Here is an 18,744-nt window from a genome sequence, read left to right on the forward strand (position 1 = left end):
GCAAAATATTTTACCACTAGTGAACCATCTCTACTGTTCTTCACAGAAAGTTTCCTTCTGAAAGGATGCATTTTTTCATCTCACCCACAGACACTTCCAGGTGTAGTGGAGAACTATGGTCTCTTCAAAACCAAGTTTTCTCTTCCCCATATATTTGCCCTTGCCCTCAGAAGTTGCTCTTTTTGAAAACTGCTAAAATATCTCATGCTAATAATTACTTTTAAATACACACTTCACAAGCTAAATAACCATTGGCATAGATGGATTTAAAAATAAAAGACTGCACTTTTTTCCTCTAATAAGCAAAGAAAAAAATCTATATCTGTACTAAGTTACATATGGATAACCAGATATTAATTCCACTCCCCTGCCCTCCCAGCTTTGGAATTGGACATGGATTTTCATGCTAAACTCCAATAGACCTGAGAGGGATTTCTGTTGCCAATGAAGAGCAGGCTGCCCTCTTGTTGAAAAAGCCCTTACCAGAGACATTCTGAGCGACTCATCAAACAAGCCAAAGAGAATCAGGAAAGTAACATATAAAGTTTCCAACATTACTTGCTTGCTGTTACAGCCATCAACATGCACTATAAATATGTTTGCTTTGGTAGATATTTTTCCAGATCAATTGGAGAACAGTAATTTGATTCCTTAATTATGTTATTTGACCCATAAACAGGCACGGTTAGAGCACTCACTTCCTCCATTGTGAGTTGTTAGTAACACATTACTATCAGAGACTTGACCATCTTCCAGGAGCATACGTGAGGTACAAATCTTTTCCATTTTCCAGTAACCTATGATAGTGTAAGATGGTATTAGTATACTGCTACTGGTATGTGTTAATACATGCATACTTAATAACGACAGACTAACAAGTGAAGCATTCTCTTTTAGCACCAGCTAACTAAACATTTAAATTACACTCTTAACACAAAACATACACTTTCACTGTTTCAGAGCTAAGAATGGCATTTATGATATATTTTAAAAATAAAGTGTTTGGGAAGAATTCAAGCAGCTTTAAGACTACTTTATACAGAAGGCAAGCAGGACAGCCAAAAATTATTTTCAACAACAATGTTTATAAATACATAGTTGGTTTTGAATATGTTTGTCTTACCCTTTCTTTTCAGGTACTCTGCAATCAGAGCAGCGATATGAATGTAGCACATAGCAGCCTGTAATGAGAGACAAAAATACGTGTATATATTAAAGTACACTGTATGACTTACAGCATACATGTGATAAGGAGCACACATTTTCATCACTGTCAAGTCATGCTGCAGAAAAGGGAAGGCAAAATTAATAGAATCATTTAAGAAAATAAAGGGTTAAGTGATGAAATCCTTCTTGAGTGTTAATTTCACTAAGTGTCTTAGGTAAAAGCATAGATTTTCTCAAGAAAGACTACTGAGTAAATAAGATATTCCTGGGTTATGCACTGGAGTTTTGCATCAACCATTTATGTTTTGATGAAAAGGACACCACCACCTCTCTAGGTGTTTTTCAGAAAACCTGCCTCCCTCCACTTTCAACCATGTGAAAGACACTGTATGATTCCCTTAAATCACTACTATTGTCTATTTTTCAGAGCCTTTTTTATCAGAACATCTCAGCCTAAAGACAAATAGATTTCCTATTAATTCATTTATATTACCTCTGATAAATCTCCATTTCTTGCATGAATCTTGGCCATGCTTTCAAGCCATGTCCTACGTAATTCTGGTGTGCTGGCATATGAATTTGCCAGGCTGTACTGCAGATCCACAAGCATCTCAGGGTCCTTCTCATGCTCCTTCATCTGAGCTGTGGCCATCAAAACTGTTCTGATGCGTTTGGTCAGATCCTTCACCTCTGCTGGGAAATTAACGTTCTTTGGGAAAGATAAGCAATACATCACTAAAACCATCTGAAGAGCCACATGCAGCACCCCTGAATAAGCTGAAGTCCTGCTTACGGAAGACCTTCTTTCCCTTCCCTAATTCAGCAGGCTTTGAAGCAGAGTCATAGTTCCACATTACATACATAGTGGACACAAATACTTGACTTTTTTTTACTGGCATGGCACCTACAGGATATCCCAGTCAGTCAGCTGTACCAGTCTGTATGCAACAACTCTGCTGAAGTCAGCAAACTGAAACATTTGTTCCTCGATTGCCTACTGGATCCAGGGCTGGATTCTTGTGTACATTCAGCTGATGAACAGCACCAGGTGCTATAGACAGTTCTGCTTAACTCACAGCATGTTTTACTGCAGGGAATAAAGCACAATGGCCTGGCTCTTGGTGTTCTCACACTGAGCAAAGTGAGTCCTTTTTCAGATGAGCAATGAAATATATTCCTAATTTCAGACTTTTTTTCCCTCATTCCCTTTGTTTAAAAGTAAAAACATCCAGAAAAATTACATGAAATTAAATGCTCCCTCCCTACAACACAGAGATGAGCATGTTACAGAAGCAGTGTGACTGACTGCAGTGCTGGGAAATCAAAGCTGGACTTTGAAAACAAATACAGTTGTAACTGCACCTTATTAAGTAAGACATCAAATTACTTATGCCAATTACCTACCAATTTGCTTACACTAACTATTATTAACCTCAGTGGAGATACCCTATAGTCACCTTCAGGGAATGAAAAACACCTCCAAAGTATGAAATTCAAAATGCATGTTGACAAATGTTTGGACAGGAATTGTAAAAATTAAAGACTGGAATCCTTTTCAACACCTTTACTACAGATGATGAATATAATAGTAATGGTAACTAATCTAAGAGCTAAATGCCTTTTTCAGGGGGTTAGCAAGTTGTTACAAAACCCAGATGTCATGCATGTTTTTGCTACACATTTACTGAACAGACTGAAAAATAAGGGACAGTTTGTAGACTAAAAACTGTCAGCTGCAATTGTGTCATTGTCACAATGCATGACACCTCCTCTGACATCAGGCAAATAAACAAAATAAGCAAGTGAATAACAAATAATACAATTTTTAAACAAAAAATACCTTTTTTGTTTCAAAAATTATTTTCAGTTATTAAGCTTCTGAGTCACAAGCATTTTCATGAATTTCAGGCTGCCTGAAAAAGGCACACTATGAATGCATTCATCACTAATAAAAACCAGCAAATTTATTCACTGAAACACTTGCTCCTCTGAAATGGTTGACCTTTTGCAAGAGGTAGTGATAGACAACAAAAATGTTTCTTACTTTCATCTGCTTGTCTCCATTAGCAAAGTTATTTATAATTGCAAGTGAATGTTGAAAACGAGATCCACCAATCCCTGCATCTGCTATTAGCTGGCTCACTGCTTTGATGAGCTGCATGGGGGGAGCAAACACAGGGTGCAGTTAGCAAACAAAACCATTTCTGGATAGTTTTTAATCCCTATTTTAATATGTCTTGATGTATAAGGCTAGCAGAGATTTACATTTATACCTGTCTTAAGAAAGTAACATATACAAACACAAGGACTATGAGTAATCTTTCCAATGTTTGTAATTGCTCATTTTGCAATGTATGTGCATTGATACTGGACTTTCTATTTCCTTAACTATACTGTCATATTCTGTTTAATTCCTGCATCAGCTATGTTATCACTACTATAAGCAGTGCATGTGAATCGAGAATAGCCATTTATCTGGCTATGTGGCTACATTCACAGTTGCTGTCTCTCCCTGGAATAGAGCTGAAAAGCCCAGGAACAGCAGAGAATCCAGCCCAATGTCTTCAGACTTTACAGGAAAATCAAGCTGCCAAAGAGGCTTGCCTGAGCACTCCAAAAGAATTACTTTGCTACAGTGCTTAAAAATAACAATGACACAAATTGGTCCAGTAAACCAGTATGAGCTAAACACTGATGATCACACACTTCACTTACTTGTAGATGGGATCTGACTATTGATTTCTGCTTGTTAAATTCAAAGTTCTTTCTCATGAAAAAATAAAGAAGAGCAGATGCCTCTGTCTGAGTCGAACGTGACCTATGGTTACAACACTTCAGGATTTCATAGCAGAGAGAACCGCAGAGATCTGCTTGTCCTTGGAAGAATGCTGATGGGAACTATTGAAGAAAAAGTGTGTTTAGCACTACTCTCAGGCCTTCGTACAGTCAATACTTTGTTAAGCCATCAGTAAAAACAACCCTGTCTCCGATACTAATTCACACCAGGGTTTACTGAAAAAATTAGCTATCAGCTAAACATAATCCCCATGTGCAAATTAAGATTAGGTAAAAACCACACACAGTTTTTCACACAAACACCATATGCAATGTAACAAACTGGCCTAGAGGAAATCCAGACAGCAGCTGGCACACAGCAAGCATAAAAGCAGAGCAGCCTATCTGCAAGGAATGCAGAATAGCTAATCAGGAAAAGCGTGAGTGGCATTTTGCACTACTATAAAAGGTGTTCAGGAGAAAGAAAACACTTTCAGTAGCTAAGTCAGCAAATATCCAGTGGTCAAGGCTTTGAACAGCAGGGGACAACAGAGAATGAAGGATGGCTTTCCAAACTATACCTGCTATTTATCAGCAGGGTGAATGTAACAGAAGACAAGACTGAGGAGAGGAGAGGTGGAAGATACACGTCTTGGCTACAGATCTCAAGTACTGCTCGAGAGGTTCTGCTGCAGAAACCACACGTGATCCCTGCTCCCACAGAACTCTGAAGAGAGAATTCAGTCCCGAGAGATACAGGCTGAATGAAATGGGTAATCCTGGATATTTACTCATCCTCCTCTTCTGTTCCCATCTAGTATGTAATTTAAAGCAGTCTGTGGATTGTTTACTTTGTGTTTTCCCCCACGTCCTCAAGCTACGTGACTGGGAGAAACATGATTTTCCGCTCCTTTCCCCTGATATAACAACCTGAAGGAGGCCACATGGTTTAAACTGATCTACACTGTTGCATTTGATAGAAACATCTGGGAGATCCGGCCAGCAGCAATGGTTACCAGCGTGCTACATTGTTTAGTTGAGAGGATCTCATCTACGACTTGGCAGCTGCGCAGACTTTGTGGTTGACACAAAGTGTCAAATTGCCTTTGATCGCTGACCTATGATGTGATGCAATCAAATAAACAGTTTGACCCAAAACCATGTTTTTGTCTAAAAACTCTTCTATGTTGAAAACAAAGTATTCTGAAACTTTATTAGGTTGGATGAACTTCTGGTGATGTGTATGGAATACTCTCCTGTTAGGTCCTCTTCGGACAGCTTATCATTCACTGCTAGCTAGATTTTGCAACCCATGTATCTGCTATGAAGACCATGGGTTTCAAGCTTGCTTCCATGGGTGGCGAAAGCAAGAAAGCCAATGATACAACCAGACAACACAGACCTGGACATTACTTATCTATTTACTCTACAAGATCCATTTTCTCAGTAAATTTTTCATTTTTCAAAACAGAATTTTTCAGACAGTGTGAACTTCTCCCTTTTAATCAACAATAAATCAGAAGATATATTTGTCAGGAATCATAGAATCATAGAATCGTTAGGGTTGTAAAGGACCTTAAGATCATCTAGTTCCAACCCCCCTGCCATGGGCAGCAACACCTTATGCTAAATCATATCACCAAAGGCCTCGTCCAACCTGGTCTTGAACACGGCCAGGGATGGAGCATTCACAACCTCCCTGAGCAACCCATTCCAGTGCCTCACCACCCTAACAGGAAAGAATTTCCTCCTTATATCCAATCTAAACTTCCCCTGTTTAAGTTTTAACCCATTACCCCTTGTCCTATCACTACAGTCCCTAATGAAGAGTCCCTCCCCAGCATCCCTATAGGCCCCCTTCAGATACTGGAAGGCTGCTATGAGGTCTCCACGCAGCCCTTCTCTTCTCCAGTCTGAACAGCCCCAACTTTCTCAGCCTGTCTTCATACGGGAGGTGCTCCAGTCCCCTGATCATCCTCGTGGTCCTCCTCTGGACTTGTTCCAACAGTTCCATGTCCTTTTTATGTTGAGGACACCAGAACTGCACACAATACTCCAGGTGAGGTCTCACAAGAATGAGCAGTAATACAGTGAAGATCAGAACTCTTTCAAAGTACCTATATGTCCTCAAGCTGTACTTGCTATAACATATTAATAGGTCAGACTAACAGAATAAAACCACAGTTACCTTGCCTACAAACAGCCTCAGGGCAGCGAAGACGTGCTTGAGAGCAGCTGCTGACTGGTTGATTTGCAAAAAGAGCATGTGTGTGTCAAAGACTTTCTTCATCAACGCATTCTGGCAATCGGATTGCTGGAGCTGCCTCTGGAAGGTTCACAGACAAGACAGGACATTCTGGTCATTAAAGTGAACAAACAGAAGGATCTGCTGGACTTTACATCAGAGCGTTCCTAGGAAGATAGTTTTTCGGTGTAAAATTTCTGCAGATGAGGCATTCCCAGCTTGCTGCAGACTCTTTTTACTTGTAGTTTTTCCAAGGACAGCACTTTCCTATGCCTGTACTCCTATTTGTGAACGTTACAGAGTAGATCTAATGGCTCAGGTGACATAGACACTAAATCCAAAAGGAGCTGCCTGCTGTATTGTAGCTGTGAGACTTACAGCATATCATTTGGGCCAGTATTTGTAGAGCAATTTTTAAAGAGGCAGAAGATCCACCTGTTGACTATACAGATAATAAGTAGTTTGGAAATCTTTTGTCTAACATCTCTGAAATCTAGTGGGATAAACACGGTTCAGATGCATGACAGTCATACATTAGTAGATGCATGACAGTTCCATGCAGAGTAAGGCTGTGCATAGCCCTGGATACCTAGGATGGTCTTCATCTACATCCTTCTACTCAGTTTGGGTCATAGAAGTCAATTCCTTCATAAAATACCTTTACTGAGCACTGACATACCGTATTTCCCTATCGTGCTATTTCAGGCATTTCCAGCTTTCTGTGTGGCTGCTCCCCCAGGCTTTCCTTCCACCACATATCCCACACAACACCAGTTCAAGCAGAAAATGAAACAGCAAAACATACCTGGTGATTCAGAGTGTAAAGACATAACAGGTCAAGGATTGTGAGGGAAACTTCTGTAGCAATGTTTGCCTCTGTGTCTACATACTGTACAATGTCTGTTTCGTTGGAGCTGCCTACAACATATAAGGCAAGATGACAAACAACCTTCTGAGTGGAGTTAAAGATGCTGTAATTCTACAATCGAATCATTAAGTCTCAGCAGAGAAGAGGTGGGGTCCTAAAGTACATTTAACCACAGGAGTATTTGGAAGAAAACTGCTCACAGGAGATGAAAGGGGAAGGAATTTGAGTCAACTTTCACCAGCTGCATCAGGGATGTTAACATATTCTTCCTTTGGTTCTGTTTGTCCTCAAAGGAGGAGAGAAAGATAATTGGAAAATGAGATACAAGACTCGAATCTCATCATTAAAAGAACCTTTGGCCATGAAAAGTTCGCTTTTATTCCTAGATCGAACAAATGTAACATTTCAGCCAGTGAATTTTTGCTTGTACAGCAAGGTACATAACCACAGATGCAAGAGATGCTGGGAAGGGGGAAATAACTAGTCATTAAGGCTATTTAAATAATGTCAGGTTATTTTAATTAATTTTGTTTCTACATGAACTTTGATAAAGTTAAAGTTCAGGTTTCTTAGTTACCTAAAAAAAAAAAAAAAAAAAAGGCAAAATCAGCAGCTCTATTTATGTTTAGGCTCCACTTCAGGCTTTCAGTGGCACTCATGACAACAAGTTCAATTGTACAGAGCCTGATCCAAACCCCCATAAAACTCCAGAAGGAATACATATTTATTTTGTACTTACTTGCAGTGCTGCTGTCTATCATCTGCAAGAGTTTGGGGTTAGAAAGTGCATTTTTGCCACGGATTATTGGTAATGTCTGAGACCTGTGATGTTTGTGGCCATCATGATTAGAAGTAGAATGCACCCTGAAATTAAAAGATACTATCAAAACCAGAAACAAAGAATAAACTATCATGCCTATACAGAATTTTCCCATGTCAGTTAGAATTTTCTCTAGTATTTTTCAAAGGCTAAGTTAAACAAATGCAAATCTCTTCAGACAAACAAAGATGAAGAAAGTCAGTGAGGTAGACAAAACAGACAGATGTGCTGTGATTTCTTCAGATCACAGGAGACAAGCACTTATTCGGCACTGAAAAAAAGCATCAGCTTAAATAGCTGGCTGATGTTTAGAAAAACTACCTTTGGGTGAAGAGAAACTGAGATGAGTTCTTTCAACTTAGAATACAAGAAAAATATATCCTGCGCAAGCAAGAACTAATACAGCTTCTGTGAGGGGAAAAAAATGATGACAAACTGACAGGGACAGTACAAATATGAGCATGCCTATGTGTGTGATCTCTTAACCCTCTTTGATGCTGGCAAACACATCATTAAAATATGAGAAGCTTAGAAATAAAATACCAGTGCTTATCACACTTTTTGAAAGAATTTTTCACCACTACAGAATTCAGTAAGATTTAACGTCTCTCAAAATTCAGGTCACTTATTAAAATACAGATGTATTTAATAAAAAAGAAATAAAATGTGTTGCTTCCTCATTTTGCATAATTCAAAAATATTTTAAGACAGAATTACTTCCAGTACCTAGCTAAGTCCTCTTTTACGTTGGCTATTTCTACAGAAATCATTTCTGACTAAGTTGCCAGCACAGGTATGGAACTGATGCCAGACTTTCGCCAGTCATCATGATAAAGACTTCCAATGGTAACAGTGGAAAAATTTGGGTGCATATCCTGGCAAACGAATAAACTAATGTAGTTTGAACTTGTGGAAATTTGATCCCAAGGTGGTTTTTTATGGTGGTGGTGTTTGGTTTTTGCTTGTTTTGGTTTGTTATTTTTTTGCAGAGGGATGGAAAGTCTGGTTTCATATGAACATTTCAGAAAACTAAAATACAAAAATACAAGTGGAAGTTAGAGGTGATTACTGGCAACAACTCTCAACTCATGATCAAAAAAATGCTCTGTATTACAACAGGACAAACAAATAGTCATTTGGACTACAAATGGTGATCTGTGAGAGGGTAAAGTGTGAAGGCCGTGAAGATAGCAGAAATGTGACTTTCTTTTCTGTATTGCCACCATGTTAGTTCATCTGCAAATGTGCAACAAAACAACAGTCTCCTAAAGGCTGTGTGCCAGCTCCAGCTGGGGTAACGAAATCAGCGCTGCTTCTTGAACACTGCTCAGTAGAGGAACAAAGGAAGAACTATGGCAGAGAAAGCATCATTTTTCCTCCTTGTTCCATTCCAAGATAGCATGCTTATAATGGTGAGCATATTCCAGCTATATGTAAATAATCCAAGCTCATGAGGGAGGGCAACTTTCTCACCATGCTCTTAGATACAACCACAAGCTGCACAGCATCAAAAGTTTGCTTTCTCTCTAGAGTTTTGCACTATTAATGTGAAAAGGATCCCACTTTCCACTGAAAGGGCCAAAAATATTATTAAACGTGCTGCACCTGCACCTTATTAACACGCAGTCCATGAAAATGATTAGCCCTACGTTACCGGGGAGGAACAAATCGCCCAATACTGTGAGTGTATCCATAGACACACTTTATCCCTAAAGCAGTGAGATTCCATGAAAGCATAACATTGCAGGAATATGAACTCCATCAGGTTGGGGAAAACTGTGGATTATCTTTCAAATAGGAATCTGAGCTGAAAACATCAGTACTGTTTCTGCCATACTTCACAATATTGACAGTAAGTAAAGATTTTTCTGAACATAACACTTAAAACAACAGCTTACAAGTCACGTTGAAGTTAAAGGGCCTTAATTCTTTTACGGGTTTTATGTCTTTGGGGGTTTTTAAATATGTTACATATTGGATCATCCTCTTTTCAGTCAACACTGTGACAGTATACAAGGGCTGGAGGATGACAACATAGTTTGTGGTTTTATAGGAGTTAATAATACATGTCATTACCATTGTGAGAGCAGACCCAATGCCTGGCCAGAGGAGTTCGAACCTTTAAGAGTTCCATTATTCTGGGTGGCCTGAACAAACTTAAAAGCAGCAGCAATTTTCCTGTTAAGAGAAAATAACTGTTAATCTGTTATGGAACGTGACATTAATTTGCCAAGCCTCTGAAGAATAAATACAGGCCTGACAAAACCTCCAATGGAGCATGAACTGGTTCATCCAGTGATCTTTTGCTTTTCCACAGTATGACATATAGACAAGTTCACAGTGGTAACATTACATTAAGAATGAAACATCAACTGAGACAAAGTGTGCATTTCACATTTCACAGCTGGAACACGATCTCACACTTCTTTAGAAAGTGGGTAAAGACAGAAGATTTTTTTTGTAATTACTGTGGAACATTTATCTAAGCCTATAAAAATTGTTCTTTCCATTATATGGATGAAAAATACAATGTTCAAAGCCTTTTCTTTGGCATGTGCATAGAAATATGGTACTTTGGGTCATAAATGCAACAGTGATTATCATACCATCACATGCAAGTAATTTTTTACACTACGTATGTACTCAGATGTCCAGAACATCATGATAACATTGTTTGCAAAAAAAGCAAAAATAAAGCATACACTGGCTTCAGAGTGTTAGACAGATGTTTTTAGGAGAAAACTGATAGATACACTCTTAACCTCATTTAAGCCTAATGTAATGCAGTAACATTTAAACACTGTCTAAACATACTGTCTATAACCAGAGAATTACCTTACAATATTGCGTTTTCCTAGATATCTGAAATTTTGCAGACAAACCCTGAAAGATAAAACAACACATTTTATGTCTATTAATGGCTTCCTAATCACAAAAACATGCTGAATTTTAGTGCCTTGAAGAGATCTGTGGCATATGCACCTCGTAGTAAACAAACAGAATGGAATGCAGCAATTCACAGCCTAGGGCTGCACAAGATGTGGCACCACTTCCCACACCTTTGTTCCGTTGCTCCCTTCACAGTTGAAGATTTCTGCTTGGTGAGGTGGCAAAGGCAAAACCTTGGCTGCAAATCATTACTTCTTCACCAGCTGGAGTTAAATAACTTGCGTTTAACTTACAAAATGGTGAGGAAATTCTGAAAACAGCTACCTGCATGGATTCTGCAGACATGCATCGACTAGATTGAGCAAATCACCCTGGAGATGTGAAAAGCAGGGAATCCTACATTGTATAGCTTTTCTGATAGTCTGCAAGTTTTGGAGAGCTAAAATACTTTTCTCAAGAGAATAAAGTCTCAACTCCAAATGGGAAAGCTACTATGAAAATCTCTTTTAGGAGGAACACCCAGAGCATTATGCTCTCTGTTCATGGAAATGACCAACATACTGAAGGATAATGTTTCAATATGACTTCAGAAGATAAGATACAAGACCTATCTCAGCCTATTCCAACTGAGGTGGATAAACCTAAAAGACATATTATTTGCAGCAGCCATTTAGAACATTATCATTTAACATAAAATCCACAAAGTGAACTTACTCTAAAATGCTGAAAAAGTCTGTTATTTCTGAGAATGGTGCTCGCAACCAGTAGGAAATCAGTGCATCTAAAAGAAGATATTAAAATATATTATGCTTCTGTTACAGGAAACTAAACTTGACCCAAAGCTTTGAAAATACACTCATGATTATTCTGATTTTGTATTTGTTTGGCTTCAGTATTCACAATAACTTACAACAAAGTAAATTAGGCAGTGAGCGCATATTTTCTTACCTTCTGAAATGGTTTTCATAATGTGAAGGAAACACATAAGAAGACTTCTAGTTTCAGCTTGATCCAACTTGTCAAAACGAAGAGTTGATCCAATCAAAGACAAAGGTCTCATGATCTGTTGAATTTACAACAAAAGGCCTTGTTAAGAACAGTGATAGGTTTTTACCTCCAGTAACTGTTTTCAACATTTGCACATGTACCTTTTCACACGTGTCAGTTCTCTCACTGTTTTTTTCATTGGTACTTGGGTTAGATTCAAGACTTGCTAAGGAAGCTCTGGAGTCAGCATGGTTTGCTGCAGAGATAGCTATTGATGAAAAGGCTGTAAATGAAAGTCACAGCAAACATGCTAAACTAAAACATTTATGGATACAAAAACTAATAAGACAAACGGAATACTTAAAATGTGTCACATGCTGGATTGACACCAGTGCTTTGAACTTCCAATAGCAAAGCTATTGATGAATTGTTTAGTACTGAAAACATGCAACGGGTTGAAGTAAAATGTTTCCATTTGCTGTTATTCATGGCATTAAAATGGTCTGCTGCATTCTGTAAGGGCTGACCTAAAACCACAAAAATCAGTGGAAAGATGCCCATGCACTTCCCTGAATTTTGAAATGGGTTTGGAGGAAGTGAACAAAGTTGTATTTCTACCCTTCCATTAAGCCTGGAAAAACTAAGTTTTCAGGAGAAACCTTGGAACTATCCTTATGTCAGGCAGAGACTACAAGGATGAACTCAGGCACAGATATTTGTGAGAGCCTGAATATTGGCATCATTCCAAACCAGGAGAGTAAGTGAAGCAGTGGATGAGCAGCAGCTTCATTAGAGAAATAAAAATCATCCAAAAATACCCAAAGGGAAGAGAAAGTTTGTGTACCATGTTTCCCTGAATATGGTATAAAATGGGTTAATGATATCCTCCATGAATACTAAGCAGAAAGCACGATGGATTGAGATACACAGAAATCTACCTGTGTGCGTGTTCAATCTGTCATTAATACCTGCTATAGAGTTCAGAACATCTTTGGAAAAGGACGTGTCCACAGAGTTTGCATGTTTTATTGCTGTCTGGCTCTGAAATCCTCCGGCTGTGCTCAAGTCATCCCTAGATCCCTGTATTTTGAAGGAAACAGAAGAAACTCCATTAAATGATATCACTCATAACTTTCTCAGTGACAGCACACCCAACAGGCTTTTCTTAGACCTTGAAAACCTACTTTCAGTTGTTTAGACATGGCAGCCTTAAAAGAGAAAGGCTTGCCATAATACGCTAAATATTTACCTGTAATAGGAAACCCTCCCATAAATGAAGTTGTAAAGGACAGATTGAGTCTAACTGTGTTTGCTTCTTAAACACTAGCACAGCCTTGGGAAAGGACCATTAACTGCCATTAGCAATGATACTGTGAAACAGGCTCGTTTGCTGGAAGGATTGAAAGACAACACCCTGGCAGAAATCTGTTTCTAATTTTTAAAGCAGGGCTTTGATTATAACACATCTAATGTATTAAGAAATAAACAAACATGCTCCTCCACATGTGCAGTTTATACAGACACTTTCGTTGGTATTAAAGGTAAAGCTACTTGCATGCACTCATTTGGCTTCCTGGTAGAGTTCATGGTCCCTCTGTTATACAAGTAAAACTGCTTGTAGGTTCATTACGTAACCCTGCAAAGACACGGTCCTCAGCCTGCAGCACCAAGGCAGACCTACTGGACAGACAGACTGGGGCTGCAAACCTCTAACTTTGAGTTTCCAGCCCCAGGACAGCCAGTATCCTGGCTCTGTTCCAGACTCACAGCCTATACACCCTACAATTGAGACTCCCAGGGCCCTGCAGGTGCTTTGCAAATTGAGACCTTTCAAATTAAGCATTGTAGGTGCAAACAAGTCAGCATTTTCAGACATGCATTTTGTTAGCTAATTTGTGACCAGCATGAACTTGGACTTTTCCCCACCAGATTGAGTGGGTCAGACCTCAGTTTGAGTGTTTCTGTGTTCTGAAAAATCACATGCATTACCTGATTGGAAGTATTGATATTGAAAAGAAACATATCCTTCATGTAAATCCTTGGCATATTATCCAGAAGCATTCCATAGAGTGGCATGTACAGGTTTGCTATTTGTGCTTGTTTTGCCTAAAAAAATGAAAGATACAACATAATCCTGAAGAAACTAATTACTGTACACTAGTGGCTAAGGAAGTTTCATATACGTTTAGTGACTGTATGAACAAGTAAATGAAAAGGAATAAGCAAACAGTTTCTTTACCGGCTCTGCATATCGATCGTCAAACGAATGCTTTGCCATTAAGTTTTTAAGCACAGCCAAAGCTAAGTGCCTAATGTCCTGGTCTTCTTGCAACGCAAAACCAACCTCCCGCAGCAGGACTCCAATTAGAAAATGCTTACGGCAAAATTCATTGGTCAGTGTGTACTCTGGAATATCTTGGAACAGAATGGACAAGAATGCTTGAATTGTTATGTAGGTTACATACCCCCTCCCTCAATTTTCCAATGACTATTGACTTAATCCACTGTTAAACCTTGATTTTCTGATCTGATTGCCTCATTCTACTCCTTCACTTGCAAGTATTTCTCAAAATTATGCACTCTTTACACTTCATATACATCATTATATTTATATATACATATATTTATGTTATATTTATATACACATTTCTATAAATCTCACATGTTTTGCATGTAGTAAGACTATTCACTTCTATGAGGCATGTCTAAATTGTTATTCCCATATTCTAGCTAGAAGAGCTCTAAACCACAGAGCTCTAGAATAATTCCAGTTTGGAAAATAAATGACAATTTTTGCCTGAATTTGCCACAGTTCAGTGGCAGCAGCCCAAGTAAACCTTAAGGCTCTTGATGCACAATTCTGCTTGCCGACAGCAGTCATTTTGTTCATACCTGATGTTCGATATTCCTGTGTTGATTCTGAAGGTGTCACAGGGTCTTCATTTTTCATAAAAATGAAACAAAAATAGGCAAAAATCATGCATATTTTTCACTTATTAAGCGTAAAAATAGATTTGCTATATATCTTTCTTATTTTTTTTTTAAATTTGACTTGAATTGAACAGCTTGAATCAAACTATGAGCATCAAACTGAACTCAGTTTTTGATGCTGAAAACCGAAACAAAAAGGAGACAAGGGCCCATAGTTTGAGAGATGATTCTGCCTTCCACTGCAAGACACCTTCCACTCTCAGCAGCTTAAAGGACCATACCTGAACTCCCCAGAGTTCACAGAAAACTGTCAGAACTAGGAACTGTGCCCAGGGCTGAAATCCCAGTGCCTTTGGAAACAAGTACCGCGTACCTTTGCACCTAGTACTGTCCACTTGTCACAAATTAATGTTTGAAATAACAGATTTCAATGCAAAAGATTGAATGCACAGTGGCTGCTGGCTTTGGGGCATGGTCAAGGTGGATTCACTCCTGTGGTAGAGCACAGGCAAAACCTGTTCATGCAAAATATGTGTTACACACAGTATCCCGTGCCTTGAGAGACAGCTCATTATTAACTGTCCAGATTCTGAAATGGGCCTCTCTTGCCTCACTGCTTGTGGTAAAATGCCACATGTGGTAAGCACATAGAGTTCAGGCTTGCCAGAGGCCAAGAAAGTAAATGCAGTTGGAGGAAAAGGACTATTGCATGGGACCTGTCTGCTAGTCTAAGATACTCTGGAGGCAAAAGATCTTTAAGGTCCCTTCCAACCCTGACCATTCTATGATTTCTAAAACAAGAAGTACCGAAGGCTGATTATCTGAGAGATGGATGTTTCCAAACATGCTGCATGCCAAGTTCAGATCTTCCCCAGGAAAGAAGGGCTGTTACACGGACACATCCCAACAGTAGCAGAAAGCCTGTTCTTAAATACTAAAGTTTCACAATGCCCTTATCACTGCCTCAGCTTTGCATTCCTGCTGTACCTGTTCAACCCCTTCCCTAGCTCACCAGCTACTGCAGCCTTAGTAGTCAGTCCTCACAAATTGTCCAGTTCATTCATCTCAAATATTCCAGCAAAAGGCACCTCCCCTCACCTAAATGGGCTGTCAGGGGTTGTATTTATTTACAGGCATACTGAAATGATGTTATTTTTACTACACTGCTTAAGTGTCACACCTGAAAACCCATTCCGGGCTTCTGTGCCTGATGTGCAGGCATAATGCTTGAGAGAATCTCCTGATAATTCATCACTGTGCAAAAACCCTTTCAGGGTGGTGCCTTACCAGGAATGTTTGAAGACCGTATGGGCAGGCACAGAGGAATAAAGTGCTCGTGGTGACAGACTTCTTGGAGAAAGTCAAACTTGAACTGATGTACAGTCTGAAAATCACAACAGGCAATGGCTCAGTTCACATTACAACAGGGAAAACGGTAAGACAGAATTGCACTACTTATCTCTACCTAAAGATACATACTCACACCCAATAATGAAAATCTATGGCTTGTTACGTCAAGCTGCATGAATTATGAACATCTGGGTTTCATCTCTGCTGTCAAACAAACTTGTCACAGTCAAACAAGCTTTATGAATTCCTTAAAAATGCTTGTTATTGAAGATGTACTGATAAATATAGGCCTGATCCAAATTAAATATATAAGGTATATTTAAAGCTACACTGGGTCTTTTAATGGTATATACTATATTATCATAGCAAAATATCTTCTCCAGTTTACATAAATTTGAGTCCCACATAATTATTGTGCCTTTCTTCCTCAAAACCCCTTCTTTCTTTTTAATTCTTCTTCGTTTTTTGGTCAACATACAAAGTTTCAGCCACACAGACCAGATCCAAAACTTACTGACAGTGGTGAAAACTTCCTCTAATTGATGCCAGTGAGTTCCAGCTCTGAAAGATTTGGGTATTACATAGTTCTGGTATCATTTTCTTGATATCTCCCTCTTGTGGAGCCTTGCAGCTACCTCAGGAATTTATTATTTCCACTATAATGATGTGCTACTGAGATATACAGATAATACATGACATCCCATAATAAATTTTTATTTCCACCTTCTCAGCTCACTGTTCTCAGGGGTAGAAAGCAGTCATTCAGGACTATCAATATGATGCTGCATCAATTTAAGTCAAACATTCGCATTAGCATTAGAAAGATCTCGTAATGATCTTTTATTTGCCCTGTGTTTAAGTCTGTCAGCCCCTAAAGCTCAATTGTAGCATTTCTGTTGCCACCATCAGGCCAGGATACCTGGAACATGCACTTCTCAGAGTGGTGGACAGTGGGGAATTTTTCCCTGAAATGCTTTATTGCAATGCAGGGATACAGCTGGACATGCAATTCAGGGTCTAATGGCAAATAAAGAAATGAAGCACCTGAAATATGTTTTCAAGAGGAACTGTGACGTTTTGAAGGAACACAACGATGAACTGAATTCTAATGAGGTATTTCAACTTCTGAATAAATATTCTCAAAACAATGTTTAAATGTCAAAATACAGAATACTGTGAAGGGTATTTTTGCGAAACAGAAACTATAGTGCTTCATTCATAATTGTAATAAATTCAAACTGAAATGTTATAGACTATATACCTGCAAACTAGAGGCAATATTCACTCCTAAAGTGAACACTGAAATATTCACTGTTAAATTTTCTGGAGAGGGGTCAGACTGCATTATCATCCTTTTGATACATAAACAATCCAACTAAAGAAACAAAAAACACACAGAAAGAAATCCTGCAGCACACTGCACTGAAATGACTGACTTGCCTAGGAGTCTGACTGAAAATGAAAGCAATGCAAGGCCTCTCTCTCCTTGAGGTCAGAAACGTCTGATTTTATTTTGTGGCTGTTGTTTTCAGGTGCTGCAAAGCCTGTTCCAGTGGTACATTTGTCTCAGCTCTGCAGTGATTCCACTTCTACACATGCCGGCAGGTTGCTCTGGAGGGATGCTGGGTGGCTGGCAAAAATCAGGTACTTACTGCCAAACAGATGTTTAGTTCTGCTCTGCACACTGACCAGTCTCAGGTTTTTCCACTGGCCATTAATTGGCTTTTTTAATTACATATCTGTTTCTATGGTTGATTTATTTAGGGAAATTTGAAATGTGGAAACATTTTTCAGATTGCGTAAAACTGTTTACAGAATAATAGATTTCAGGCTATGACATTGACACTCAAAGACTCCAATTCTACATCTGTTCCAGAGATTAAGTGAAAGACCCGAGTACAGCATGAAGCTGGTTTTAGTAAAAAGCAAAACAGACCTGAAGCAACCACACTCACGGCCTGCAAATGTCAAGATCACCACTGAATAATTATAAAAAGTTAATGGACAAAAGTTTGTAAAGCTTTCTGGGGAAAGATGAGTCGTTCAAAGTGTATATCCTGAATAAATTCTGTTAGCTATCATTTTATATGCTCAGAAACCCAGTCACAGAAGAGAAAAAGCCTGTAACTCATCCTGATAGACGAAGAGTAGAGAAGTAAAGTTGAATAATCCGGGGAGCTCTTGCAGTTTGAAATTTCTTGCTCAAACTGTATCACTGCTTATTATAGGTATTATAGAAGAAATTTGGGCTACAGGGAATTTTCCTCATAGCAAGCACAAACTAATTTGGAGCAGACTAGCTTTCTTGCATCATCAATAAGATAAAAGCATACCATACATTCAAAGCAACTGAGATACTACATTCTCACTTGAATTTACACAATGGTAACTTGTTCATATGCTCTCACTTTAATTTCTCCAAAGAAAATGACTGCCAATTGCTGCTGATATTTATAGACCGAACTGCAAGTTTACTCTACAAAGATTCAAAGCTTAAATTCAGCCTTTTGCATGCTTTGGTCTGAGCAGTCTTCACAGAGTTTTCTCTCCCAGGACTCAATGAGTAGTTGTTTGGACACAAATATTTACACCCAGAGAAGGGGATAGATGGCTCAAATCCAAGCGGCTTTAGCACGTATTTATGGTGAATGTTTTCACTGACTTTGAGTACTGAGCACAGTGAAGCCATGGAATAGATCATAAATAGTTTCA

The 18,744-nt window shown here is 38.8% G+C and overlaps 1 protein-coding gene across 9 annotated transcripts in view; it reads right to left on the minus strand.

Annotated features, from left to right (window-relative positions):
- The window catches only part of DOCK10 (dedicator of cytokinesis 10), a 161,068-nt gene that overhangs the window by 16,837 nt on the left and 125,487 nt on the right, over positions 1-18,744 (minus strand). For 7 of the 9 annotated variants that reach the window (XM_057417153.1, XM_057417152.1, XM_057417155.1 and 4 more), the window contains exons 30-47: positions 15,970-16,066; positions 14,644-14,688; positions 13,991-14,166; positions 13,741-13,857; positions 12,720-12,831; positions 11,913-12,034; positions 11,713-11,827; positions 11,479-11,545; positions 10,711-10,758; positions 9,952-10,053; positions 7,795-7,919; positions 6,993-7,105; positions 6,131-6,268; positions 3,883-4,065; positions 3,212-3,322; positions 1,661-1,876; positions 1,124-1,181; positions 699-797 (exon numbers count right to left, since the gene is read on the minus strand). In XM_057417153.1, the coding sequence (XP_057273136.1) occupies positions 699-797; positions 1,124-1,181; positions 1,661-1,876; positions 3,212-3,322; positions 3,883-4,065; positions 6,131-6,268; positions 6,993-7,105; positions 7,795-7,919; positions 9,952-10,053; positions 10,711-10,758; positions 11,479-11,545; positions 11,713-11,827; positions 11,913-12,034; positions 12,720-12,831; positions 13,741-13,857; positions 13,991-14,166; positions 14,644-14,688; positions 15,970-16,066 (2,044 nt within the window). The remainder of the gene's footprint in view (positions 1-698; positions 798-1,123; positions 1,182-1,660; positions 1,877-3,211; positions 3,323-3,882; positions 4,066-6,130; positions 6,269-6,992; positions 7,106-7,794; positions 7,920-9,951; positions 10,054-10,710; positions 10,759-11,478; positions 11,546-11,712; positions 11,828-11,912; positions 12,035-12,719; positions 12,832-13,740; positions 13,858-13,990; positions 14,167-14,643; positions 14,689-15,969; positions 16,067-18,744) is intronic. The other 2 variants (XM_057417156.1, XM_057417157.1) reach the window with 2 other exon arrangements.

This window comes from Pezoporus wallicus, unplaced genomic scaffold (genome assembly GCF_028554395.1).
Source record: "Pezoporus wallicus isolate ANWC-B61680 ecotype Strahan unplaced genomic scaffold, APGP_CSIRO_Pwel_v1 contig_360, whole genome shotgun sequence".
NCBI lineage: Eukaryota > Metazoa > Chordata > Aves > Psittaciformes > Psittacidae > Pezoporus > Pezoporus wallicus.